General features: G+C 41.5%; 1 protein-coding gene across 3 annotated transcripts in view; it reads right to left on the reverse strand.

The window, feature by feature from the left end:
* Positions 1-5118: 5118 nt before the first annotated feature.
* The window catches only part of MTMR7 (myotubularin related protein 7), a 99997-nt gene continuing 82318 nt past the window's right edge, over positions 5119-22797 (reverse strand). Inside the window, exons 11-14 of one of the 3 annotated variants that reach the window (XM_075860130.1) lie at positions 21266-21466; positions 19520-19654; positions 7230-7356; positions 5119-6353 (exon numbers count right to left, since the gene is read on the reverse strand). In XM_075860130.1, coding sequence (XP_075716245.1) covers positions 6072-6353; positions 7230-7356; positions 19520-19654; positions 21266-21466 — 745 coding nt within the window. In that variant the 3' untranslated portion in view covers positions 5119-6071. Of the gene's footprint in view, positions 6435-7229; positions 7357-19519; positions 19655-21265; positions 21467-22797 lie in introns of all 3 variants that reach the window. The other 2 variants (XM_075860129.1, XM_075860131.1) reach the window with 2 other exon arrangements.

Here is a 22797-nt window from a genome sequence, read left to right on the forward strand (position 1 = left end):
ATAAAGCACAAATAATTTTTAATAAAAAGCCTTTAGAAACCAAACACCGTGATGGACATTTTTATTTAAAAAAATGAATTTAAAGGTGTACATAGCCTTTAAGGCTATGTTCACACGTGCGTCTGGTCCTTCCATTGTTCTGCTCAGTCAGAGGAACAAGGGGAAAAAATGGAAACGACGGTTCTGTTACACCACCGACGGCTGGCAGAACCAATTGACTTTAATAAGTTCCGTCAGGGTGTCCGTGGTTTTTCTGTAAACAATAGCGCACCATGCTTTGCTATTTTGTTCCGGTCTTCATGGCCGGATCTGCAAAGGCGGCCCCTAACGAAACCTCCACTGTAGATGTAAACGAGGCCTAAGATGGGTCGTTTTCCTACTGATCAAATAATACTGACTTCACATAAAAGGTCCAACTACAGTGGAGACTGAAACATAGGCAGGGTAGTATCAGAGGGGATGTGACGGTGTTACAATGAGGATTTATAGATCGATCCGGTTTGTAAAGTTAGCATTTCTTCTACATATATACTGTAAAATACCTTTTATCCAATTGCAAAGGGAGTTGATAAGGGTTTGAATATCAAATATTCCGGATAATTGGGCATTTATTGGAAAGTATATAAAATAGAAAGACAGCCCAATTGAAGGCGACGGTCCCTCCCCCGCTGCACGGCCTGTTAATGGATCTGCTGTTGGCTAGAAAGGACACCAAATTTTGATAAATCCATCATGCTCTGTGCGACACTCAAGCTCTGTTCATATTCATATTACACATACACAAAAGAAATATTTAAAAAAATATTTTAATTGCACGTTACAGATTCGACTACTTTACACACACATTTTGAATTGATATAGTTACAATTAAGGTAATATTGCTTGACAATATAATTTAATATAATTGAAAACGCAAATCCATTTCTGCATGTAAATTACAACCAAAATATGCAACACAAGATAAAAAAAATAGATCGTAACATTTTATTATTCGTCACAAAAATAAGCAATGACTCCATAAATAAACTAGGAGGAAAAGAATGAAATTGTGAAAAAAAAACACTGCAGTAGAGAAGGACTCCCAAAAGAAATACTGCACCCGATTTAGGGGCACCACAACAACACGTCCTGGCCCTGGCAGTTCAGTATTTTCATAAGAAAAGTGGGACTAATACAACCAATCGGTTCTTAATTTTCTTGTCTGTGCTAGAAAAACCAAGGCTGGATTTTGATTGATTGCTAAGAGGCCCAGTGTCCCTATGATAATACTGAGTGATCAAAACATAGGAAGGTGTCATGGGGACGCAGCTCTATTCAAAGGTGATCTTTGATGTCAAATGCTCATCACAAAAATTAGATATTGACACACTCCATGGCTTCAACGTGGAGCGTTTGGGAGTTCTACTTTACAATGACTGCCATCTATCACACTTTGGAATCTGCTGTTTGGAGGAACAATTATTCTATGATGGTCTTCCTGTTACATTAAAAGCTTTGTTCCTATATAGTAGCACTATAAGCGCTTGTAAACTCTCATATAGAACCAATAGGGTATTGGTCACAATAAGCAGGAAAGTCAAGACGTGAGAACAATTGTTTTGGTAAGATTATCCATGCAGCTTACAAAATAAACTTCTAGCAGCTTCAATAAACATTCAAACTGGCAGGAACACCCATTAGCCACGCACGCAGGCGGACACATTACAGAATATCAGGGGAGATACTACACAACATTGATTCTTCCCTTACTAGAACTAGCTCCGTGCAGAAACTGATCGTATGTGATGTCATGAACCCTACATGTAACTACCATAGATCACTCTTCTAAAAGGATTCTGAAAACCCCAGTGTTGGAAGCGCTTGAAGAGAACCCTATGGCTCTTAAACCGGCTTACGAGGATTCAAGTACATTGCACCCAACTAATCTGCTCAAGTGGGATATCTGCAATGTGAAGATCCGGAAGTTCTACATAGATACAAAAGTGAATAGTAAGGGTTTGCTCGTTCATCGGCCGATCATTGCTCATTTGCCCGATAATTGGCCCATGTAAAAGGGCCTTAAAGCCAAATCTGTTATACGAAAATGACTACTCCATGCAGAATCCTTTCCTGAAGGAAAGCATTATCCTCCCAATTTTGGACTCCATCCAAGCTTACTTGCAATAGAAAGAAAGGGAAAGGCAATGTGTGGACCCATCCTATCTGGACCAGAGCATATTTCTAATGGGGTGACCACTTTATTTTATTCGTATAGAAGTCTACAAGATCTGCACAATGAATTTGGGGCATCCACTTAGCTTATCGCTGTTTTTTTGTTATTGCCCCAATAGTGTGTTTCTATAGGAATATTTCCACTAAAGTTTGCAGCATGTTTATTTTTTTGTGGGAACGGAAGGCATCTGTATTGCAGGCGCGATATTGCTGTGACAAAGTCGTCCATATAGCCCTAGTATTACATTACTATCTTGCAATGCTTTTGGGGAATCACTTGATTATGAGGATATTTCTATAACTTCTATCAGACTTGGCAGAGGTATTCACAGCAGTGAAGCTCTATTTTCTCCACCTTTGTCTCCTTAACGTCAGATGTATACTTTTTTGCTTACTATGTCCACGTTGTAGCACGATTTGTTGCTTTCAGTGCATTGTACACTTAGACTTCTAGAATTCTAGAAGATCTAATGGATTGATTGCTGTAGGCCCCTGAAGATTTGCGGCAGAAATAGATCGCAAAGAAACGCGTAGGTCTAATAGTGGGTAGGATAGGAATTTAGGGTCTGTCTTCGCACTTGAACAATATTCCTTGCACCTAACTTGGATGTGCTGGACTTGGATTGAATCTATCTACCTTATGCAGATCTCTCTAAGTGCGGCTATTGGGCCCTACCGATATCTCTGATATTCTATGTCCAGTTTACAAACATATATAAAAATAGATAGCAACTAAGGTACAAACTGGACATGAATATATGTGATATGCTAAAAAAAATAACATTATTACCAACCACACTAGATTAATTTAGTTTGTGTCAATGCAAAGTGCGAAAGCACTAGACACATTCTTGATACATTGTATCGTTTATCTTGTATAAGCTGCTGACATACTTATGATACAAACCTTGGCAGTGAAGCGTTGACTGCCAATTTATATATTCCTTAAACAGGTCAGAGACTCCGTGAAAATAATCTTAACTACACATGTTGGGGAAAACTAACCGAAATTGAGATTTACTACCAGTGAGTATATGTACCCTTTACCATATTCATCATTTTGATAATTGGATTCTTACCCCGGTTCAGAACCGGGCTATTTTGAGCCTTCAGGACCAGACACCGTTTAGCCCTTTTTAGAACGCGTTAGTTAAATGGCTATAACTTTTTTTTATTTTTTGGGCTAGCGACGTGATTTTTGCGATTGTTTTTTCCGTAGACAATGCAGGTTTCTTTTCTTTTTTATCATTTTTATACACACCCTTTTTGCTATTTTAGAATTTTTATTCTTAAAGTTTGAAAACAATAGTAAAGAAAAAAAGCTTTTTTACGTTTCAGCTATTTTTTTTTGGTAATAACATAGTTTTACCCTAAAATAGACCGTTTATTTTTGATCGTCATTGTCTACCGTAAATTTTTATATATTACATGTCTATATTAGGGTAATTGGGTCAGCGCTAGCTTTACGACAGTGATTGGCGGGGGGGAACGGGTTTTTTGGGGTGGGTATTTTATTTGTATTTATTATTACTTTTTTTGCACTTTACTTTACTATTTTTTTTATTATTCTGTTCTGTCCCTCAAAGGTCAAAAAAGACTTTTGGGGAACTTTATGTATTTATTTTCTTTCTTTTACACCATGTTTTTCCACTGTGCACAGCAGCCCCAGTTACAGGGGAAATCAGCCCTCTCATAGGACGATTGTCACTAATAGGGGCTGTGCTGGGTCTAGTAAGACCCAGCAGCAGTCTGTCAGTAACGGCACCCGGCGATCATGTGACCAGTCACATGAACAACGGGACCAATAGAGACAGCGGCGCGGCCGCTTCCTCTATTCCTATACACAGCGTTCATTGAGCGCTGTATACAAGTGATCAGAGAAGACAGAAGCAGCGAAAGCTGCTTCTATCCTCTCCTCAGGGTCCCCGGCAGTCACTGACAGCCGGAGACCCGACATTCAGCAGCCCGATCACTCGGGCAGCAAGTTAAAACCCCAGCCATAAAAAAGTATGGCGCGGGTTTTAAGCACCCTGACCGCTGGCCGTAAAAACACAGCCAGCGGTCGGGAACCAGTTAAAGAGGCTCTGTCACCAGATTTTGCAACCCCTATCTGCTATTGCAGCAGATAGGTGCTGCAATGTAGACTACAGTAACGTTTTTATTTTTAAAAAACGAGCATTTTTGGCCAAGTTATGGCCATTTTTGTATTTATACAAATGAGGCTTGCAAAAGTACAACTGGGCGTGTTGAAAAGTAAAAGTACAACTGGGCGTGTATTGTGTGCGTACATCGGGGCGTGTTTACTAATTTTACTAGCTGGGCTTTCTGACGAGAAGTATCATCCACTTCTCTTCAGAACGCCCAGCTTCTGGCAGTGCAGACACAGCCGTGTTCTCGAGAGATCACGCTGTGACGTCACTCACAGGTCCTGCATCGTGTCAGACAAGCCGGCACCAGAGGCTACAGATGATTCTGCAGCAGCATCGGCGTTTGCAGGTAAATCGATGTAGCTACTTACCTGCAAACGCTGATGCTGCTGCAGAATCAACTGTAGCCTCTGGTGCCGATGTGGCCGACACGATGCAGGACCTGTGAGTGACGTCACAGATCTGCACTGCCAGAAGCTGGGTGTTCTGAAGAGAAGTGGATGATACTTCTCGTCAGAACGCCCAGCTAGTAAAAGTAGTAAACACGCCCCGATGTACGCACATAATACACGCCCACTTGTACTTTTACTTTTCAACACGCCCAGTTGTACTTTTGCAAGCCTCGTTTGCATAAATACAAAAATGGCCAAAAATGCTCGTTTTTTAAAAATAAAAACGTTACTGTAATCTACATTGCAGCGCCGATCTGCTGCAATAGCAGATAGGGGTTGCAAAATCTGGTGACAGAGCCTCTTTAAAGGGGTTGTCCACTATCAACATTTTTATTTTTTTTTGTAAGAATGGTCCCCAATAAACTTAAGCTGATAAAAGGGTATCGCCAGCTATCCGCTATAATCTGTGAGTGAATCTGGCAGGAAGTATTTTAATCCACTGTAGCGCCACTGCAAGGCAAAAGAAAGATTACACTCTGCCTCCTGAAATCAATACATGGACATTCTGGGTCCTCCAGAGCGACAGACACTTTTTGTAGCCACTCTCCAGTTATTTGACGAGGGTTATGATTTGGGGACCTCTCTCTTTTAACGAAGAATTCCTTAATAGGGTGTTTGAAAATGCACTTTCTAAACCTGACAATCCATTTCAAATAAGATTTTTGAGGTTATGGTTTTGATGGGATCAATGATGTAGTACACTGACTTGGCATCCTGGTAAACACTGGTTTATGTGATGGTTGCGGTAACCTAAAAAAACTGATGTCAAACATTACTGTCCAGTCAGGTACTGTATGGCAAACTTTGATCTATTTATCGGCTATTTTGCCAGAAGGGAAGCAAATTTAGTCCCTTCCTTTCCTATATGTGATTATGTTGATCTAAACTTGAAGACTATGCATGTATGCCCTTACATACAGTGTGCCCGGTGTCTGGTTAATAGTGTTAATCGCTAATACGTGTGCAAATTGTGACATGATTCATGCTTTGAATGTAGACCCCCAAAGATACCTACATCATTGCACTGATGTAAGAAGATAAAGCTATCCGGGCACCCTAATTCTCTGTCTAAAATAAATAATTTCTTCTGTATATGCCCAAAGCCTACATACACATATTTTGTTTCTGGTCTCCACTGCATAGACCACTATTGAAAATGCGTGAACCTAGTTCATTCATTTTATTACCCAGTATATTCTTCCCAGATTACAATCCCTATAAATAAATCTAAACATATAATAGCCAATGGTTATTAACATCTCTAAGCATTCAGGAATACTGCTTCATCTGAATCCGGATCCTTTCCACTGTCCTCACTGGGTAACGATTCCCCACCACTTGGAGACCTGCAGCTCAAATCCTCCACTCCAGATTCCTGGTCACTGTTTGCAGAGAGGTCAGGGTCAGAGCTCTTCAAATGGTCCTGGGTTAGGATAAGTGCTGAGTCGTCCTCACCTTGGGAAGGACTGCGGGAGGGAAAGAGCTTCAGGTTGGTGCTGTAATCTTGGGGTGTATTAGCAGAAGAGTGTTTGGTGATGCACATCTGAAAGGTATGGATTTTTTGCTGGTCATTGAGATTCTTATTGGTTTCATTAGCCTCTCTGGTTTCCAGCTTTGCTAATCTCTAAAGGAGAAATTGTGATACAAGAAAACATTTTATTTTCTTGAAAACATATCTAAATTTTTCTGGTGTCCTAAAACTCCATAACCCCTCGGTGCTCAAGGATTTACTTTACTTGTAGACTCCTAAACAACATTTGTGGCAGATCTCCACTGTTTGCCTGCAAGAGAGGGCCATTGAAATGTGTTGGCGATGTCCATATCTGTCTTCATGAAAATTGTTTCTCACAACCGCTATTAAAAGTTGAATCAATCTACACTACAACCTAAGCTTACACAGTAACTGGGTTATCCGGGTGTTTAAAAATTTTGCAAGAGAGCAGGGGAGGGGGCTATAAAATAATAAACGAACAGGTACTCACCCTTTCAAACACCCCCCCTTGCTCTAGTGATAACACCCCTGTTGGCCCCAGCTCTGGTCCCCTCCAGCAGCGGTCACGTGCCACTGCAGCCTATCGCTGGTCTTCGCGGTCATGTGCCGTTCATCATTCATGAATGGCACGTGACTGCAACTGAGGATCCTAGGACCGGAGCAACAGCCAAAAGTGGTGTCCGCACTGTAGCAGGGGGCATTTAAAAGGATGATTATCTGTCAGTTTATTTTTTTTTACCCTCTCTTCCCTCCTGCAAAATGTTAAAACTCCCGGATAACCCCTTTTAAAACTAAAACAAAATTAGCAGTCTCATTGAGCCGTTTCTGAGCCTTACTATATGAAAAGTATTATGCTATTTGCCTACATGTGGGGCAGGTCATTGATTTTTATTTATTTTTTAATGCTGTAATGCAGCAGATAGATACCTTTTCCATGAACTCCATTTCCTCCTCTAGTTGTTGGGTCTCTTCTTTTACTGCCTGAAGAAAATCAGTCACGGACTGTCGAGGGTGCATTCCTTTCTCAAATCGGTTGTAAAGGCCCCTCCAAAACCTTCCAGTTATTCAAAAACAAGAATGAAGAGTTAATATATGTACAACTACACAAGATTATAATCCAGCAACTTTTATGTTTTGTAATACCCTTAATCAGCACAAGAACTGTGCGTCGGGAGTGGGAGCTTTATGAAATGGGTTTCAATGGTCGAGCAACTACACACAAACCTAAGATCACCATGCTCAATGCCAAACGTTGGCTGGAGTGGCGCAAAGTATGCTGTAACTAGACTCTAGAGTAGTGGAAATGTGTTCTCCGGAGTGATGAATCTCATTTCACTACCTGGCAGTCTGATGGCTGAATCTGGTTTTGGTGGATACCAGGAGAACGCTACCTACTAGAATGCACAGTACCTACGGTTTTTCAGGGTTCGGGCTAGGTTTCTTATTTCCAGTGCAGGTTAATGTTATAAAATACAAAGACATAGAGACAAAGAAATACAAATTGTATGCTTCCAACTTTCTGGAAAAAGTTTGGAGAAGGTCCATTCCATGACTGCTACGGGGCTTGGCATGGATTGACCAGATTGGTGTGGAGGTACTCGAGTGGCTGGCGCAGAGTCCTGACCTCAACCCTAACAAACACCTGCGGGATGAATTGGAACGCTGATTGCGAGCCAGAACTTCTCATCTAACATCAGTGCTTGACCTCACATATGCTCTTCTCACTGAATGGACAAATATTTCCATAGACACACTCCAAAATCTTGTGGAAATCCTTCCCAGAAGATTGGGGGCTGTTATAGCCACAAAAGGCAGCTCAACTTTTTTACGTCCATGGTTTTGGAATGGGCTTTACAACAACCTCATAAAGGTTTGAAAGTCAGGTGTTCACATATTTATGGCCATATAGTGTATGTTATGGGAAACTAGTATGAGTGCCAGATACCCATATTTTGTTAAAGAGACTCTGTCACCAGATTATAAGTGCCCTATCTCCTACATAATCTGATCGGCGCTGTAATGTAGATAACAACAGTGGTTTTTTATTTAGAAAAACGATCATTTTTGAGCAAGTTATAAACAATTTTAGATTTATGCTGATTAGTTTCTTAATAGACAACTGGGCGTGTTTTTTACTTTTTACCAACTGGACGTTGTACAGAGGAGTGTATGACGCTGACCAATCGGTGACCAATCAGCGTCCTGCACTTCTCATTGTTCCAGCCCAGCTTCTTTAAATGCACAATCACGCTGTGCTGGAACAATGAGAAGTGTATGACGCTGATTGGTCACTGATTGGTCAGCGTCATACACTTCTCTTCCCAAAGCCCAGTTGGTAAAAAGTAAAAACACGCCCAGTTGTCATTTAAGAAATGAATTAGCATAAATCTAAAATTGTTTATAACTTGATCAAAAATTATCGTTTTTCTAAATAAAAACCACTGTTGTTATCTACATTACAGCGCCGATCAGATTATGTAGGAGACAGGGCACTTATAATCTGGTGACAGACCCTCTTTAAATTCAGACACTTGTGCAAAGTCAGATTTTTACAGCGATGACTTTCTGCATTTGTTCTAAAACACTGGCACATGGGCTTCCAGTTAAGACCTTATTAAGACATATACAGCATAAAACGGGTTGTCTCATCTAGACAACCCCTTATAGTACTGAAGCCAATTTAGTGATAATCTGGAAGAACATTTGTGAGGTCCGATACTGATGTTAGACTCGAGCGCCTGGCTAGCAATATTTATTGTAGTTCATCCCAAAGATGTTGGATGGGGTTGAGGTCAGGACTCTTTGCGGGCCAGTTAAGTTCTTCCACACCAAACTCGCCCAACAAACTGATTTGTTACAATGGTGGCATGCTTATACAGTACCAATCTGGAATTCACTGAGCTCTTTAGAATGACCACTTTTTTCCACTAATGTTTGTAAAGGAGACTGCATGGATAGGTGCTTAGTTTAACCCCTTAAAGGAACAGTGTCACCAAATTTTTTTTTTTAATATGTTAAAGATGTTAGTGCTTTATTAAAAACGTTTGGATTAATTTGTGTGTTTGTGTGTTACTTCTTTTTATTTTTAAACTTTTTCTTCCCTATGGGGGCTGCCATTTTTTTTTCCATTTCTGTATGTGTCGATTAACGACACATACAGACATGGAATACGGCAGCTCCAGTCCCATAGGGACTGCGAACGGGGCCCGTTCCATCCACTATCGTGTACGCTGCTGTGTGGGAACGGCGCATGCTCCTACACAGTTCAATTTGAAATGCGCGCCGTCCGGCGCCATTTTCCTGTGGACCGGAAGTCGCGGCCGGACAGTAAGATTACTACTTCCGGTCGCGGCTTCCGGACTTGTGCACATGGAGCAGCGGCAGCAGATGGAGCGGATGGACCGGAGGGAGCAGCGGCGACTGGAGCAGGTAAGTTATTTCTATGTATGTTCGTGTTTCAGTGTGTGTTTACTACGGTATGTAAACCTACTACACTGTGTGTTAGCTCAAAAAATGGCGACACACAGTGTAGGAGGTTAGACCGTTCAAACCCCTCGTTTCTCCCGGCACTAGCCAGGATAAAGGAGGGGGGGGATTCTGAGAGCTCACTAGAGCGAGGTATTTTTACCCAATTTTGCAGCATAAAGCAATGTGGTTGCTTTACCACATGCAATGCTGCAATTTTGGGAATGGCTCCATCTAGTGACCAGTGCTGGGAAATATTATAAATTGAATCCAATTTATAATATTTCCTGACTCGTGAAAAAAAAAAAAAAAAATTAGAACAATGTTTAATCACCTATACACTAACTGTTTAACTAAAAAAAAAAAAAACATGTTTTGCTGGCAACACATTCCCTTTAAGGACGCAGCCTAGTTTGGGCCTTAAGCCTCAGAGCCCATTTTTCAAATCTGACATATTTCACTTTATGTGGTAATAACGTCGGGATGCTTAAACCTATCCAAGCGATTCTGAGATTGTTTTCTCGTGACACATTGGGCTTCATGTTCGTGGTAAAATTTGGTCGATATATTCAGTGTTTATTGGTGAAAAATTGCAAAATTTAGAGAAAAGTTTGAAAAAATAGCATTTTTCAGAATTTAAATGCATCTGCTTGTAAAACAGACGGTTATACCACCCAAAATAGTTACTAGTTCACATTTCCCATATGTCTACTTTAGATTGGCATCGTTTTTTTGAACATTCTTTTATTTTTCTTGGACGTTACAAGGCTTAGAACATAAACAGCAATTTCTCATATTTTTAAGAAAATTTCAAAAGCCTTTTTTTTAAGGTATCTCTTGAGTTCTGAAGTAGCTTTGAGGGGCCTATGTATTAGAAACCCTGATAAAACACCCCATTTTAAAAAACAGACCCCTCAAAGTATTCAAAACAGCATTTAGATAGTTTTTTAACCCTTCAGGCATTTCACAGGAATTAAAGCAAAGTGGAGGTGAAATTTGCAAATTTCATTTTTCTTGCTGAATTTCAATTTTATTAATTTTTTTTTCTGTAACACAGAAGGTTTTACCAGAGAAATACTACTAAATATTTATTGTCCAGATTCTGCAGTTTTTAGAAATGTCCCACATGTGGCTCTACTGCGCTCGTGGAATAAAACACAAGCCCTAGAAGCAAGGAAGCACCTAGTGCATTTTGAGGCCTCTTTCTTATTAGAATATATTTTAGGCAGCATGCCAGGTTTGAAGAGGTGTTGAGGTGCCAAAACAGTAGGAATCCCCCAATAGTGACCCCATTTTGGAAACTACACCCCTCAAGGAATTCATTTATGGTTGTTGTTACCATTTTGACCACACATTTTTTTCACAGCACGTATTTGAATTGGGCTGTGAAATGAAAAAAAAAATTCATTTTTTCCAATAAAATGTCATTTGTGATCAAAATTTCTTATTTTCACAGGGAACAAAATACTCCATTTTGTTGCCAAATTTCTCCTGAGTGCAGCAATACCCCATTTGTGGCGATAAACTGCCGTTTGGGCCCATGGGAGGCCTCAGAAGGGAAGGAGCGCTGTGTGTTCTTTGGAATCCAGATTTTGCTGGATTGGTTTTCGGGTGCCATGTCGCATTTGCAGAGCCCCAGAGGTATCAAAGCAATGGAAACCCACCAGAAGTGACCCCATTTTGGAAACTACACCCCTCAAGGAATTCATTTATGGGTGTTGTGACCATTTTGACCCCATAGTTTTTCACATAACTTATTTGAATTGGGCTGGGAATGAAAACAAAATTATTTTTTTCAAATAATATGTAGTTTTGGCTGAAAATTTCTTATTTTCACAAGAAACAAAATACCCCATTCTGTTGCGCAATTTGTTCTGAGTGCGGCAGTACCCCATTTGTTGTGATAAACTGCTGTTTGGGCCCATGGGAGGGCTCAGAATGAAAGGACCACCATTTGGCCTACTGGGGATTTTCTAGTGCGAAGTCATGTATGCAGAAGCCCCTGAGGTACCAGTACAGTTGAAACCCGCAAGAAGTGACCCCGTTTTAAAAACTACACCCTTAAGGCATTCATCTAGAGGTGTAGTGAGCATTTTGACCGCAGACCTACACCCCATAAACTGTAATGTGGGATCTCCTGGGTACGGCAATACCCTACATGTGGCTGTTATCAGCTGCCTGGGCACACAGCAGGGCTCAGAGGGGAAAGACGAGGGGGGATAAGCTGTGCGGAGTGCATCAGGGTAAGTAAAACTGGGGTAGGTTAAAAATCAAGGACTGTATGATACATCTTAAAACACTTTCATACAGAGCTCTGGTTATTCGGGACACGTGTCACATTGATATATTGTGTCATCCCTTATCGCCCTCTTATAGCAGACTTTGCACCTCTTGACTTTTTCCCTTCTTGCCAGTTTGGGGAACTTCTCCTGGAAAGTGTTGCCGACCTGGTATGATGCTTGTGGCCTCGCTTCCAGAAGTACTGGGTTCCCCCCCTTCTTGGTCCCTAAAGATTAGGTTCTTGATAATCACCTCTTGAAATTCCAGGAAAGTTCCCGTCTGGCCTGCACATCGACGTAGCACGTACGCATTGTACAATGCCATCTGTATGATGTGCACGTTCAGCTTCTTATACCTCACCACATGGCGCTGTAGGGCTTCAGGACTTGATCTGACAAGTCCATCCCTCCCATGTACCTATTGTAGTCCAGGATGCAGTCTGGTTTGGGGGTGGCCTTTCCTTCATATATCCTAAACCTGTAGGTATACCCTGATGCACTCTCGCTCAGCTTATACATCTTCACGCCATACCTTGCCCTCTTACCCGGCAGGTACTCGCGGAATTGAACCCTCCCTTTAAAATGTACTAGGGACTCATCAATAGAAATACACTTCTCGGGGGTGTATGCTTGGGAAAACCGGGCACTGGAACGGTCTAATAGGGGTCTCCGTTTATACAAACGGTCAAAACTGGGGTCATCTCGGGGTGGGCACGGCTCATTATCAGTATAATGTAAGAAGCGAAGTATTACATAGTTACATAGTTAGTACGGCTGAAAAAAGACACATGTCCATCAAGTTCAACCAAGGGAAGGGAAAAGGGAAGGAAAAATTTCTACACTTAGGAGCTAATATTTTTTTGTTCTAGGAAATTATCTAACCCTTTTTTAAAGCCATCTACTGTCCCTGCTGTGACCAGCTCCTGCGGTAGGCTATTCCATAAATTCACCGTTCTTACTGTAAAGAAGCCTTGTCGCCTCTGCAGCTTGAACCTTTTTTTCTCCAGACGGAGGGAGTGCCCCCTTGTTTTTTGAGGGGGGTTTACAAGGAACAGGATTTCAGCATATTTTTTGTATGTGCCATTAATATATTTATATAAGTTAATCATGTCCCCCCTTAGTCGTCTTTTTTCAAGGCTAAATAGGTTTAATTCTTTCAATCTTTCCTCATAACTTAAATTCTCCATGCCCCTTATTAGCTTCGTTGCTCTTCTTTGTATTTTTTCCAACTCCAGGGCATCCTTTCTATGAACTGGAGCCCAGAACTGAACTGCATATTCTAGATGAGGCCTCACTAATGCTTTGTAAAGTGGCATTATTACATCCCTGTCCCGTGAGTCCATGCCTCTTTTAATACACGACAATATCCTGCTGGCCTTTGAAGCAGCTGATTGACACTGCATGCTGTTATTGAGTTTATGATTTACAAGTACACCCAGATCCTTCTCAACAAGTGATTCCGCCAATGTAGCGCCCCCTAGGACATATGATGCATGCAGGTTGTTGGTACCCAGATGCATAACTTTACATTTATCTACATTAAACTTCATCTGCCAAGTGGACGCCCAAACACTTAGTTTGTTTAAATCTGCCTGTAATTCATGAACATCTTCCATAGTCTGAACTATATTACATAGCTTGGTGTCATCTGCAAAAATAGAAATAGTGCTATTAATCCCTTCCTCTATATCATTAATAAATAAGTTGAATAATAGTGGTCCCAGCACTGAACCCTGGGGTACACCACTTATAACCGGTGACCATTCAGAGAAGGAATCATTGACCACAACTCTCTGGATACGGTCCTTGAGCCAATTCTCAATCCAATTACAAACTATATTTTCTAAACCTATAGTCCTTAATTTACCCATTAGGCGTCTATGGGGGACAGTGTCAAATGCCTTTGCAAAGTCCAAAAACACTAAATCCACAGCGGCCCCTCTGTCTAGACTTCTGCTCACCTCTTCATAAAAACAGATTAGGTTAGTTTGACAACTTCTGTCCTTAGTAAAACCGTGCTGGCTGTCACTTATAATGCTATTTATTGTCACATAATCCTGTATATAGTCCCTCAATAGCCCCTCAAACATTTTCCCCACGATGGATGTTAAGCTTACTGGTCTATAATTACCCGGGGAAGACCTAGAGCCCTTTTTGAAAATAGGCACCACATTTGCCCTGCGCCAGTCCCTTGGCACTATACCAGTCACTAGAGATTCTCTGAATATTATGAAAAGGGGGACAGAAATAACTGAACTAAGCTCTTTAAGAATTCTAGGGTGTAACCCATCTGGTCCCGGGGCCTTGTGCACATTTATTTTATTTAATTTAGCTTGGACCATCTCTACATTCATCCAATTCAGTATATCAACTGATATATTAACAGCACTGGCACCGGCTACATCAGCTGCTCTTTCTTCAGTTGTATATACAGAGCTAAAGAACCCATTTAGTAACTCTGCCTTCTCTTGATCCCCTGTGATCAACTCCCCATTACCATTATCTAGGGGTCCTACATGTTCAGACCTGGGCTTTTTTGCATTTATATGCTTGAAGAATTTTTTGGGATTTGTTTTACTATCCCTGGCCACCTGCCTTTCATTTTGTATTTTTGCTAATTTTATTACATTTTTACAGATTTTATTAAGCTCTTTATATTTTACAAAGGCTACAGCTGTACCCTCAGATTTGTATTTTTTAAATGCCCTTTTTTTGTCATGTATTGCCCCTTTCACAGAAGGTGTAAGCCATGTGGGGTTTAATTTGAGTCGTTTATACTTATTACCTGTAGGAATAAATTTTGCACTATAATAACTCAAAGTAGATTTGAAAATCTCCCATTTATCATTTGTTCCATTATTTGACATTAGTTCTTCCCAGTCTATATCCTGAATTGCAGCCCTCATCCTGGGGAAATTGGCTTTCTTAAAATTAAATGTTTTTGCCCTCCCAGCCTGCGTTTGTTTTTTACAGTATAGGTAAAATGTAACTATATTGTGATCACTGTTACCGAGGTTTTCACGAACATTGACATTCCCAACAAGATCTGCATTATTAGAAATGACCAGATCCAACAGAGCTTCACCTCTAGTCGGGTCTTCCACAAACTGGCCCATAAAATTTTCCTGCAACAGGTTGAGGAAATGTCTCCCCTTTGCAGTTGAAGCCGAACCATGACACCAATTAATATCCCGGAAATTAAAATCTCCCATTATCACTACAGTACCCGCCTGTGCAGCCCGCTCCATCTGTTTATATAGCTGAACTTCCATCTCCTCAGTTATATTGGGGGGTCTATAGATTACACCAAAAGTAATTTTTTCAGTGTTTACCTCCCTTTCTAGTTCCACCCACAAGGTTTCAACCTCCTCATAGTCTTCACCCACTATTGTCTCTTTCACACTCGCCTTCATATCACTTCTCACATACAGACATACACCACCACCTTTCCTATTTGTCCTGTCTTTACGAAAAAGTGTAAAAAACTGTAGATTTACAGCCCAGTCATGTGAAGAGTCCAGCCATGTTTCAGCAACACCAACTATATCTATATTTTCTTCCAGTATCAAGGCCTCCAGCTCCCCCATTTTGCTTGCTAGACTTCTGGCATTTGTGAACATACACTTTAACTTGCCTGTCAGTTTTTCACTTTTATTATCAGAAATGTGATTTGACATTAATCGGTCCTTTTTATTTACACTGATGTTTTGTAACGAAAGGATCTCCTTATCTTGTTGTCTAGTCCTCTCCCCACATTCTGTTTCTCCCCCCACCAATATAGTCTGACCCCTCTCTAACCTGGCTACCCCTTTTTTTTCTACATTGACCTCCCTCCTCAGCCCTAGTTTAAATACTCCGCCACCCCAGCTAGAATTCTCTCCCCCAGCACAGCGGACCCCCTTCCATTTAGGTGCAAATCATCTGCAGAATACAGTTTGTACCCCAATGAAAAGTCAGCCCAGTGCTCTAGGAACCCAAATCCTTCTCCTCTACACCAAGACGTCAGCCATGCATTTAACTCCCTAAGCTCCCGCTGTCTTTCCTGTGATGCGCATGGCACAGGCAGTATTCCTGAGAATACAACCTTGGAGGTCCTTCCCTTCAGCTTGTAGCCTAGTTCTTTAAAATTATTCTTAAGGCTCCTCCACCTACCATTTATTCTGTCGTTGGTACCGACATGGACCACGACAGCTGGATCATCACCAGCCCCTCCCAGCAATTTGTCCACCCGTTACACCACATGCCGAACCCTGGCACCAGGGAGACAGCAAACCATTCGGTTGAGGTGGTCTTGGCGACAAATAATTCTATCCGTCTTCCTGATTATAGAATCCCCTACGACTATCAATTGTCTTGGCTTACCTGCATTACCATCCCGCCGACTACTAGCTGGGCTGTTCTCCCGGCTGTTAGGGAGATCAGTATCCACTAGGGCTGCCATTTCTGAGACTGACACCCTCGCATCATCACCCAACTTGGCAATTTTGCCTGGAATGTCAGTAACCGGATCGGCCTTCCTTGTCTTTGACCCCTTTCTACTGCCCCTAACTACATTAACCCAGCTACTTACCTGATCCTGCTCACCCATGTCTTCACCCTCCAGTTGTAACCCACTAACTGCATGCTCTGTGAGCAGCAAGCTCCGTTCAAAATTGTCTATCCTCCTCAGTGTTGCATTCTGCTCCTCCAGATCTCTAATACGAGCTTCCAGGTGAACAATATGCTCACATCTGCCACAGAGATATTCACCCTGGAACTCCGGCTCCAGTCGTGCATACATATGGCAAACTGTGCACTGAAGAAAACCTCCAATCTTGCTGTCCATTATCCCAGTTACAAAAAAACAGCGAACAGGTGTTAATCAAAAAGATAAAGAAGTAGAAGAGTACTTACTGGGACTTTAACTCCTCTTTTCAACTCCGGTTTTTGGAACTCCACTTAATATACAAACCACTTGTTATTCAAGCCACAGAGCTAGGTTCCAGTTCAGTTCTGAAGTTGCTTTGAGGGGCCCATATATTAGAAACCCCTATCAAACACCCCTTTTTAGAAACTAGGCCCCTCAAAGTATACACAACAGCATTTAGAAAGTTTATGAACCCTTTAGGTGTTTCACGGAAATTTAGAGCAAAGTAGAGGTGAAATTTACATTTTTTTTTGTCAGAAAATCCTCTTTATACCATTTTTTTTATAACACACAAGGATTTATCAGAGAAATGCAACTTAGAAATACCCCACATGTGGCCCTAGTGCGGTAATAGACTGAAGCACCGGCCTCCGAAGCAAAGGAGCATCTAGTGAATTTTGAGGCCTCTTTTTTATTAGGCAGCATGTCCGGTTTGAAGAGGTCTTGTGGTGCCAAAACATTGGAAACCCCCCAAAAGTGACCCCGATTTGGAAACTAGACCCCTTGAGGAATCCATTGCAGTTTTCTTGGGGTGCATGCAGCTTTTTGATCAGTTTTTATTCTATTTTTAGGTGGCGTGGTGACTAAAAAACAGCAATTCTACTATTGTTTTTTATTCTATTTTTTTTACAGCGTTCACCGTGCGCTATAAATGACATATTCACTTTATTCTGCGGGGCGATACGATTACGGCGATACCAGATGTTTATAGTTTTATGTCTTATGGCGTTTGCACAATAAAATAAGTTTTGTAAAAAATCATTCACTTTTTGTGTTACCTTATTCTAAGAGCCAGAACTTTTTTATTTTTCAATCAATAAAGCCGTGCGAGGACTTATTTTTTACGTAACAAACTGTAGTTTCGATCAGCACCATTTTGAGGTACATGCGACTTTTTGATCTCTTTTTATTCCATTTTTTTGGGAGGTGAAGTGACCAAACAATTGTGATTGTGGTTCGGTTTATTATTATTTTCTTTTACGGCGTTCACCGTGCGGGATAAATAACAAAATAATTTTGTAGTTCAGGCCGTTACGGACGCGGCGATACCAATTATGTATAGTTTATTTGTTTATATCTTTTTTTTAATAATAAAGGACTGATCAGGTAAAAAGGGGGATTTTTACTTTTAATACTTTTAAAACTTTTATTTTCATATTTTTACACATCTTTTTTTTTAACTTTATTACTTTGTCCCACTAGGGGACTTGAGGGCAAGAGGCCCTGATCGCAATTCTAATACACTGCACTACATGCGTAGTGCAGTGTATTAGAACTGTCAGCTACTCACTGACAGCAAGCATAGTGGGTCCTGACGTTGTCAGGACCCACTAGGCTTCCGTCTATGGCATAGCCGGACGCCATTAATTGGTGTCCGGTTGCCATAGTCACCATCGCCGGCCGCTATCGTGTAGCAGGCCGGCGATGGCAGCTTAACCCCTAAAAAGCCGCGATCTCTATAGAACGCGGCTTTTAAGGGGTTAATCAGCGGGGACACAGCGATCGGTCCCCGCTGTAGGAGCTGTGACAGCTGCTGTACGAGACAGCAGCTGTCACAGCTCTTGTATGTGTCGGGAGGACGGCCGAAACGGCCGTTACTCCCGAGACGTACTATTAGGTCATGGAGCGCGAACAATACAGCTGCCATGACCTAATAGTACGTCCAGGAGCGGGAAGGGGTTAATACACCTGTGGCAGTGGGACTGAATGAAACACCTGAATTCAATAAAGAGCTGTGTCCCAATAATTGTGTCCATATATTGTATGTATACTCTGCCTCTGAAATGTATTTTATATAATCTTGCTAGCTAAGGTTTTTCTTAAATAGTATTCTCTGAATATGAGACTGCTGGCCTCCCTACCAGGACTACAAGGCCGTTCCAAGATAAGATTGCCAAGTTTACTGGAGACAGACACAATATTCTAGGCAACATAATACTTGTAAATTAAATGATGTCTTTAGTATGCAGGTAGCCAGAAAAAGCCTTTAAAAGATTTCTAACCTACTGCCTTTCTGTGGAGATCTCACCTGGCCATGTTTTCATTTAATTCTTTCTTTTTTACTGTAACGTCTCACTTCTAAATAAACGTTTTATTTAATTTCACCGTGAGACAAGACCGTTTGTTTAAGATTTCCTTATCAGACACAGAGTATAAAGGGGGTTTTACACTGGGCGATTATTGGGCAGACGAGCGTTCATCTGCTGTAAAAAAGTTAAATATTATCGTTGTCGGCAGCACATCTTCCTGTATAAACAGGGAGACGTGCTGCCGAAATGATAATAGTGTATGTAGACGAGTGATCGGAGTAACGACCACTCGTCCCCATCCACAGCTCCGTGTGACAAGCGCAAACGAGCGCCGATCAACGATGTCTCGTTGATCGACGCTCGCTGCACCGGCCGGTGTAAAAGGCCCTTAATGGAAAATTATGAGACGCGTGATCCGATTGCATCCACCTATAATTTAGGGTTGATGTTTCTGTATGTGAAGGGTCAGAGGATGAGCTATTATAAAGGTCTGCTACTGCATTAAATGCGAAAGAGGAACACAATCTAATATCTTACCTGAAATGGCATGGAGTGGTGTTTGGTCTCAGAGTTCCTTGTGTCTGGCTATGATCCGGTCTGTACAATGGGTTCATATAATCCAACTGCTGCTTCCACAAGTAAGACCAAAGAGAATAGGTTCTCTCATGAATTCTGTAAGATTACAATTGCATAATAGTTATATTTGTGTATTACCTTCCATGAATCGGAAAAAGAATCACTTTATTGGAGGGGAAAAAAGTGTCCCCATTTCTAAGAAACCAGCAACATCAGTGATTTGGAGTGCTTTCTCAATGGGGATCAGCAGCAGGATGAATGGATACTTTAACAGAAATGAACACACCAATGAGAAACATGAAATCCCAACTAGAATATTCTGGGGAAACCGCTGAACCAATAGGGGTTACAGTGTTATTTCGCTATATCAATTATACACACACTTTAGGGCATGCAAGCTCCATGCAGACGATGCTGCAAGGTTTTAGCAGTAACTACTGAGGTACTGTGCCACCTATGTTCCGCTTGTTGAACAACATGCGCAAAATCCTAATAATAATAATATGCTTCGTACAGGGCTTGTTAAGGTGTGCTCACACATGATGTACTTGCATTGTTTTTCTGCAGAGTAAAAATACCCTGCTGAATACTACATTGTATGCCTATGGGAAAAATATTCTGCAATGCAAGAACTAGATAAATCTGTCTGCATTGCAGATTATTTTTCCCATTGGCATACTTTGTAGTTGCAAGTGCGCCACATGTGGGAGCACCTTTGTCCGGAACAGCAGATTTAGGTCTGGGCTAAACTAAAACTTGTAGCACAACTAATAACTATCAAGTCACAGCTGAAATCCACAAGACTTCATGCAACTCAATGTATTCCTATAGACTTCAGCTGTAGCTTGAAATCAATCAGTTGCGCTGCAAAAAGTTTCTGTGTGAACCAGGCGTTAAAGGGTTTATGTGGGGACCAAAATTTATTAGCAGTGTACTCACCGCAGTATGTGAGTACACTAGGTAATACACATTCCGTTCCCCCGTTGCATTGATTTTGAGATTTTCATATTTTTTTATAGCGCTGCCGGGGGTGCGGACGTCTAGTTGCGCAACTTTCTTTGTCGTTTTTTATTTAGTGTCATTTTGTGCATGTTTTTTTTTTTTTGCCATTTTTTTTAAGACCTATAAAGAAGCATATGGCAAAAACGCCAGAAAAAACGCTACACCCAAAGCATGCTACAGTTTGAAAAAAAACTCCATCACCATAAAAAGCAAGAAAAACGCCAGAAACCAAATCGCAGTTGTTGTGCAGTGCTTTTTACATTTCACTGTAGACTTTAATGTAATGTTTCAAAATATAAATTCCGGTCCTTGTCGCGCTGATTCAGAGATTTTCATAGATTATTATAACGCTGCGGGGGAGCGGAAGTTTAGTTGCCCACTCTATGTAATCTCTGTACTACTGCTTGTACATAGAGTACAGCGGGGCTAGTCACATGACGAAGAGTCAAATCGTCCTCAGAGAAGTCTGTGCAACTAGACTTCCCACGGCAGCGCCACCAAAAACGTTGAAAATCTCATAATCCGCTTGACGGGGGACCAGAATGTATATTAGCAGTGTACTCACATACTGCAGTGACTACGCTGCTAATAATTTTTGTTTCCCATCTAACCCCTTTAAATAAAGAAATACACCTATTGAACTAGCCATGGCATTGACATTATATTTTCGTGACGATATACAGAGAACAATGCTTATTCTGTCACCTCAGTTCTCGCCTCTCCTTCTCGCAGTTACACAGGAAGTTTCCATATTGACAGGAGTACACGTGATGTTGAATATGGACCAAGAATCTCTCATTGAATTCAAATGCACATGGAAACTGATCCATGAGCTGCCAAACACATTCCAGAAACTGGTCAATCACTGGTGATACTTCCTTCGGATCTCCATCTAAATTTCCATACCTGAAATACAGAATTGAGGAAAAGCAATAAAATGAAAGGGGGATTCCAGGATATTTATCTAAGCTTTAATATATCTAAAACTTGATTCATACAATAATTGTCATATACTTCCTTTAGTAATTCTGTGTGACTTCCGCACCTTTGGTACTTGCCTGTTCCTTTTTGCTTATTATCCATACCTGATAATATTATGTCCATGAAATGTGATGTATTCGCAGCAGCCAACGGAGGCCTGTCAATAGGATGTGGCGTCTATTCCTCCATCACATGACGTCTCATGGATGTCACGGTTGCCATATGGAAGGAGCGGAGACAGGTGAGTACCGGTGAAGCAGGAATGGCATTACGAAGGTTAGAATATTACACTTTGTTTGTTTGATTCTTCAAGTTTTGGCCTCACTAAAACTTATTTCAATATCCCGGAAAACCCCTTTAAAGCCAATGCAGGGGGATTTTATATCAAAACTAGTGGAGGAGTTGCCCATAGCAATTAATCATATTCCATTTCCCAAAGGTTTTTTTGAAAACGAAATTAGCGCCTTGATTGGTTGCTATGGGCAGCTGCTCTGTTTTTTTAAGAAGTTTAACCACAATGTGAGACTAGTTTGTGTGAAGAAGCAGTTCTTAGGCCTCGTGCACACTTCCGTCGGCCGTTGAACGGCCGTTATTGACGGTCCTGTCACACACGGGCTGCACACTGATGGCTTCTGTGTGCAGCCCGTTGTTTCACGGACCAAATTCAATGAGAAGACCGAGACTGTTCCCTCAAAAACGGGAAAAAAGGAGTAGGACCTGCCCTACTTTTGACGGAACGGCTGCAAGGTTCCGTTAAAACAACGGAAGTGTGCATGGCCCCATTGAAATTAATGGGTTCAGGGTGCTATCCGTGACAACAATGGATAGCACCCTGAAGGAAAAAACTGAAGTGGGCATGAGGCCTAAGAAATGTTCCCAGAACCTCCTAAATGGGAAAACAGGATACCCAACCCATGAAGGCATCCTTCAACATAAAAAAAAATTCTGCCGTTTAACCCCTTAGTGACCACTAATACGCCTTTTTACGTGATGCACTAATGGGCTTTAGGCTAGGCTGACGCCTTTTCACGTCAGCCTAGTCTAAGTCCTGCACGGGTCTCCCGTGCAGGCAGGAGCCGGGGCTCTGCTGTCTGATGACAGCTGAGCTCCTGCTCCAACGCCCGCGATCGAAGTTTACTTCGATCGCGGCCGTTTAACCCGTTAAATGCCGCCGTCAATAGCGACCGCGGCATTTAACTTTGTTTACAGAGGGAGTGAGCTCCCTCTGTCACCCATCGGCGGCCCGCGAATGAAAT

This window comes from Rhinoderma darwinii, chromosome 1 (assembly GCF_050947455.1).
Source record: "Rhinoderma darwinii isolate aRhiDar2 chromosome 1, aRhiDar2.hap1, whole genome shotgun sequence".
In the NCBI taxonomy this organism is placed as follows: Eukaryota; Metazoa; Chordata; class Amphibia; order Anura; family Rhinodermatidae; genus Rhinoderma; species Rhinoderma darwinii.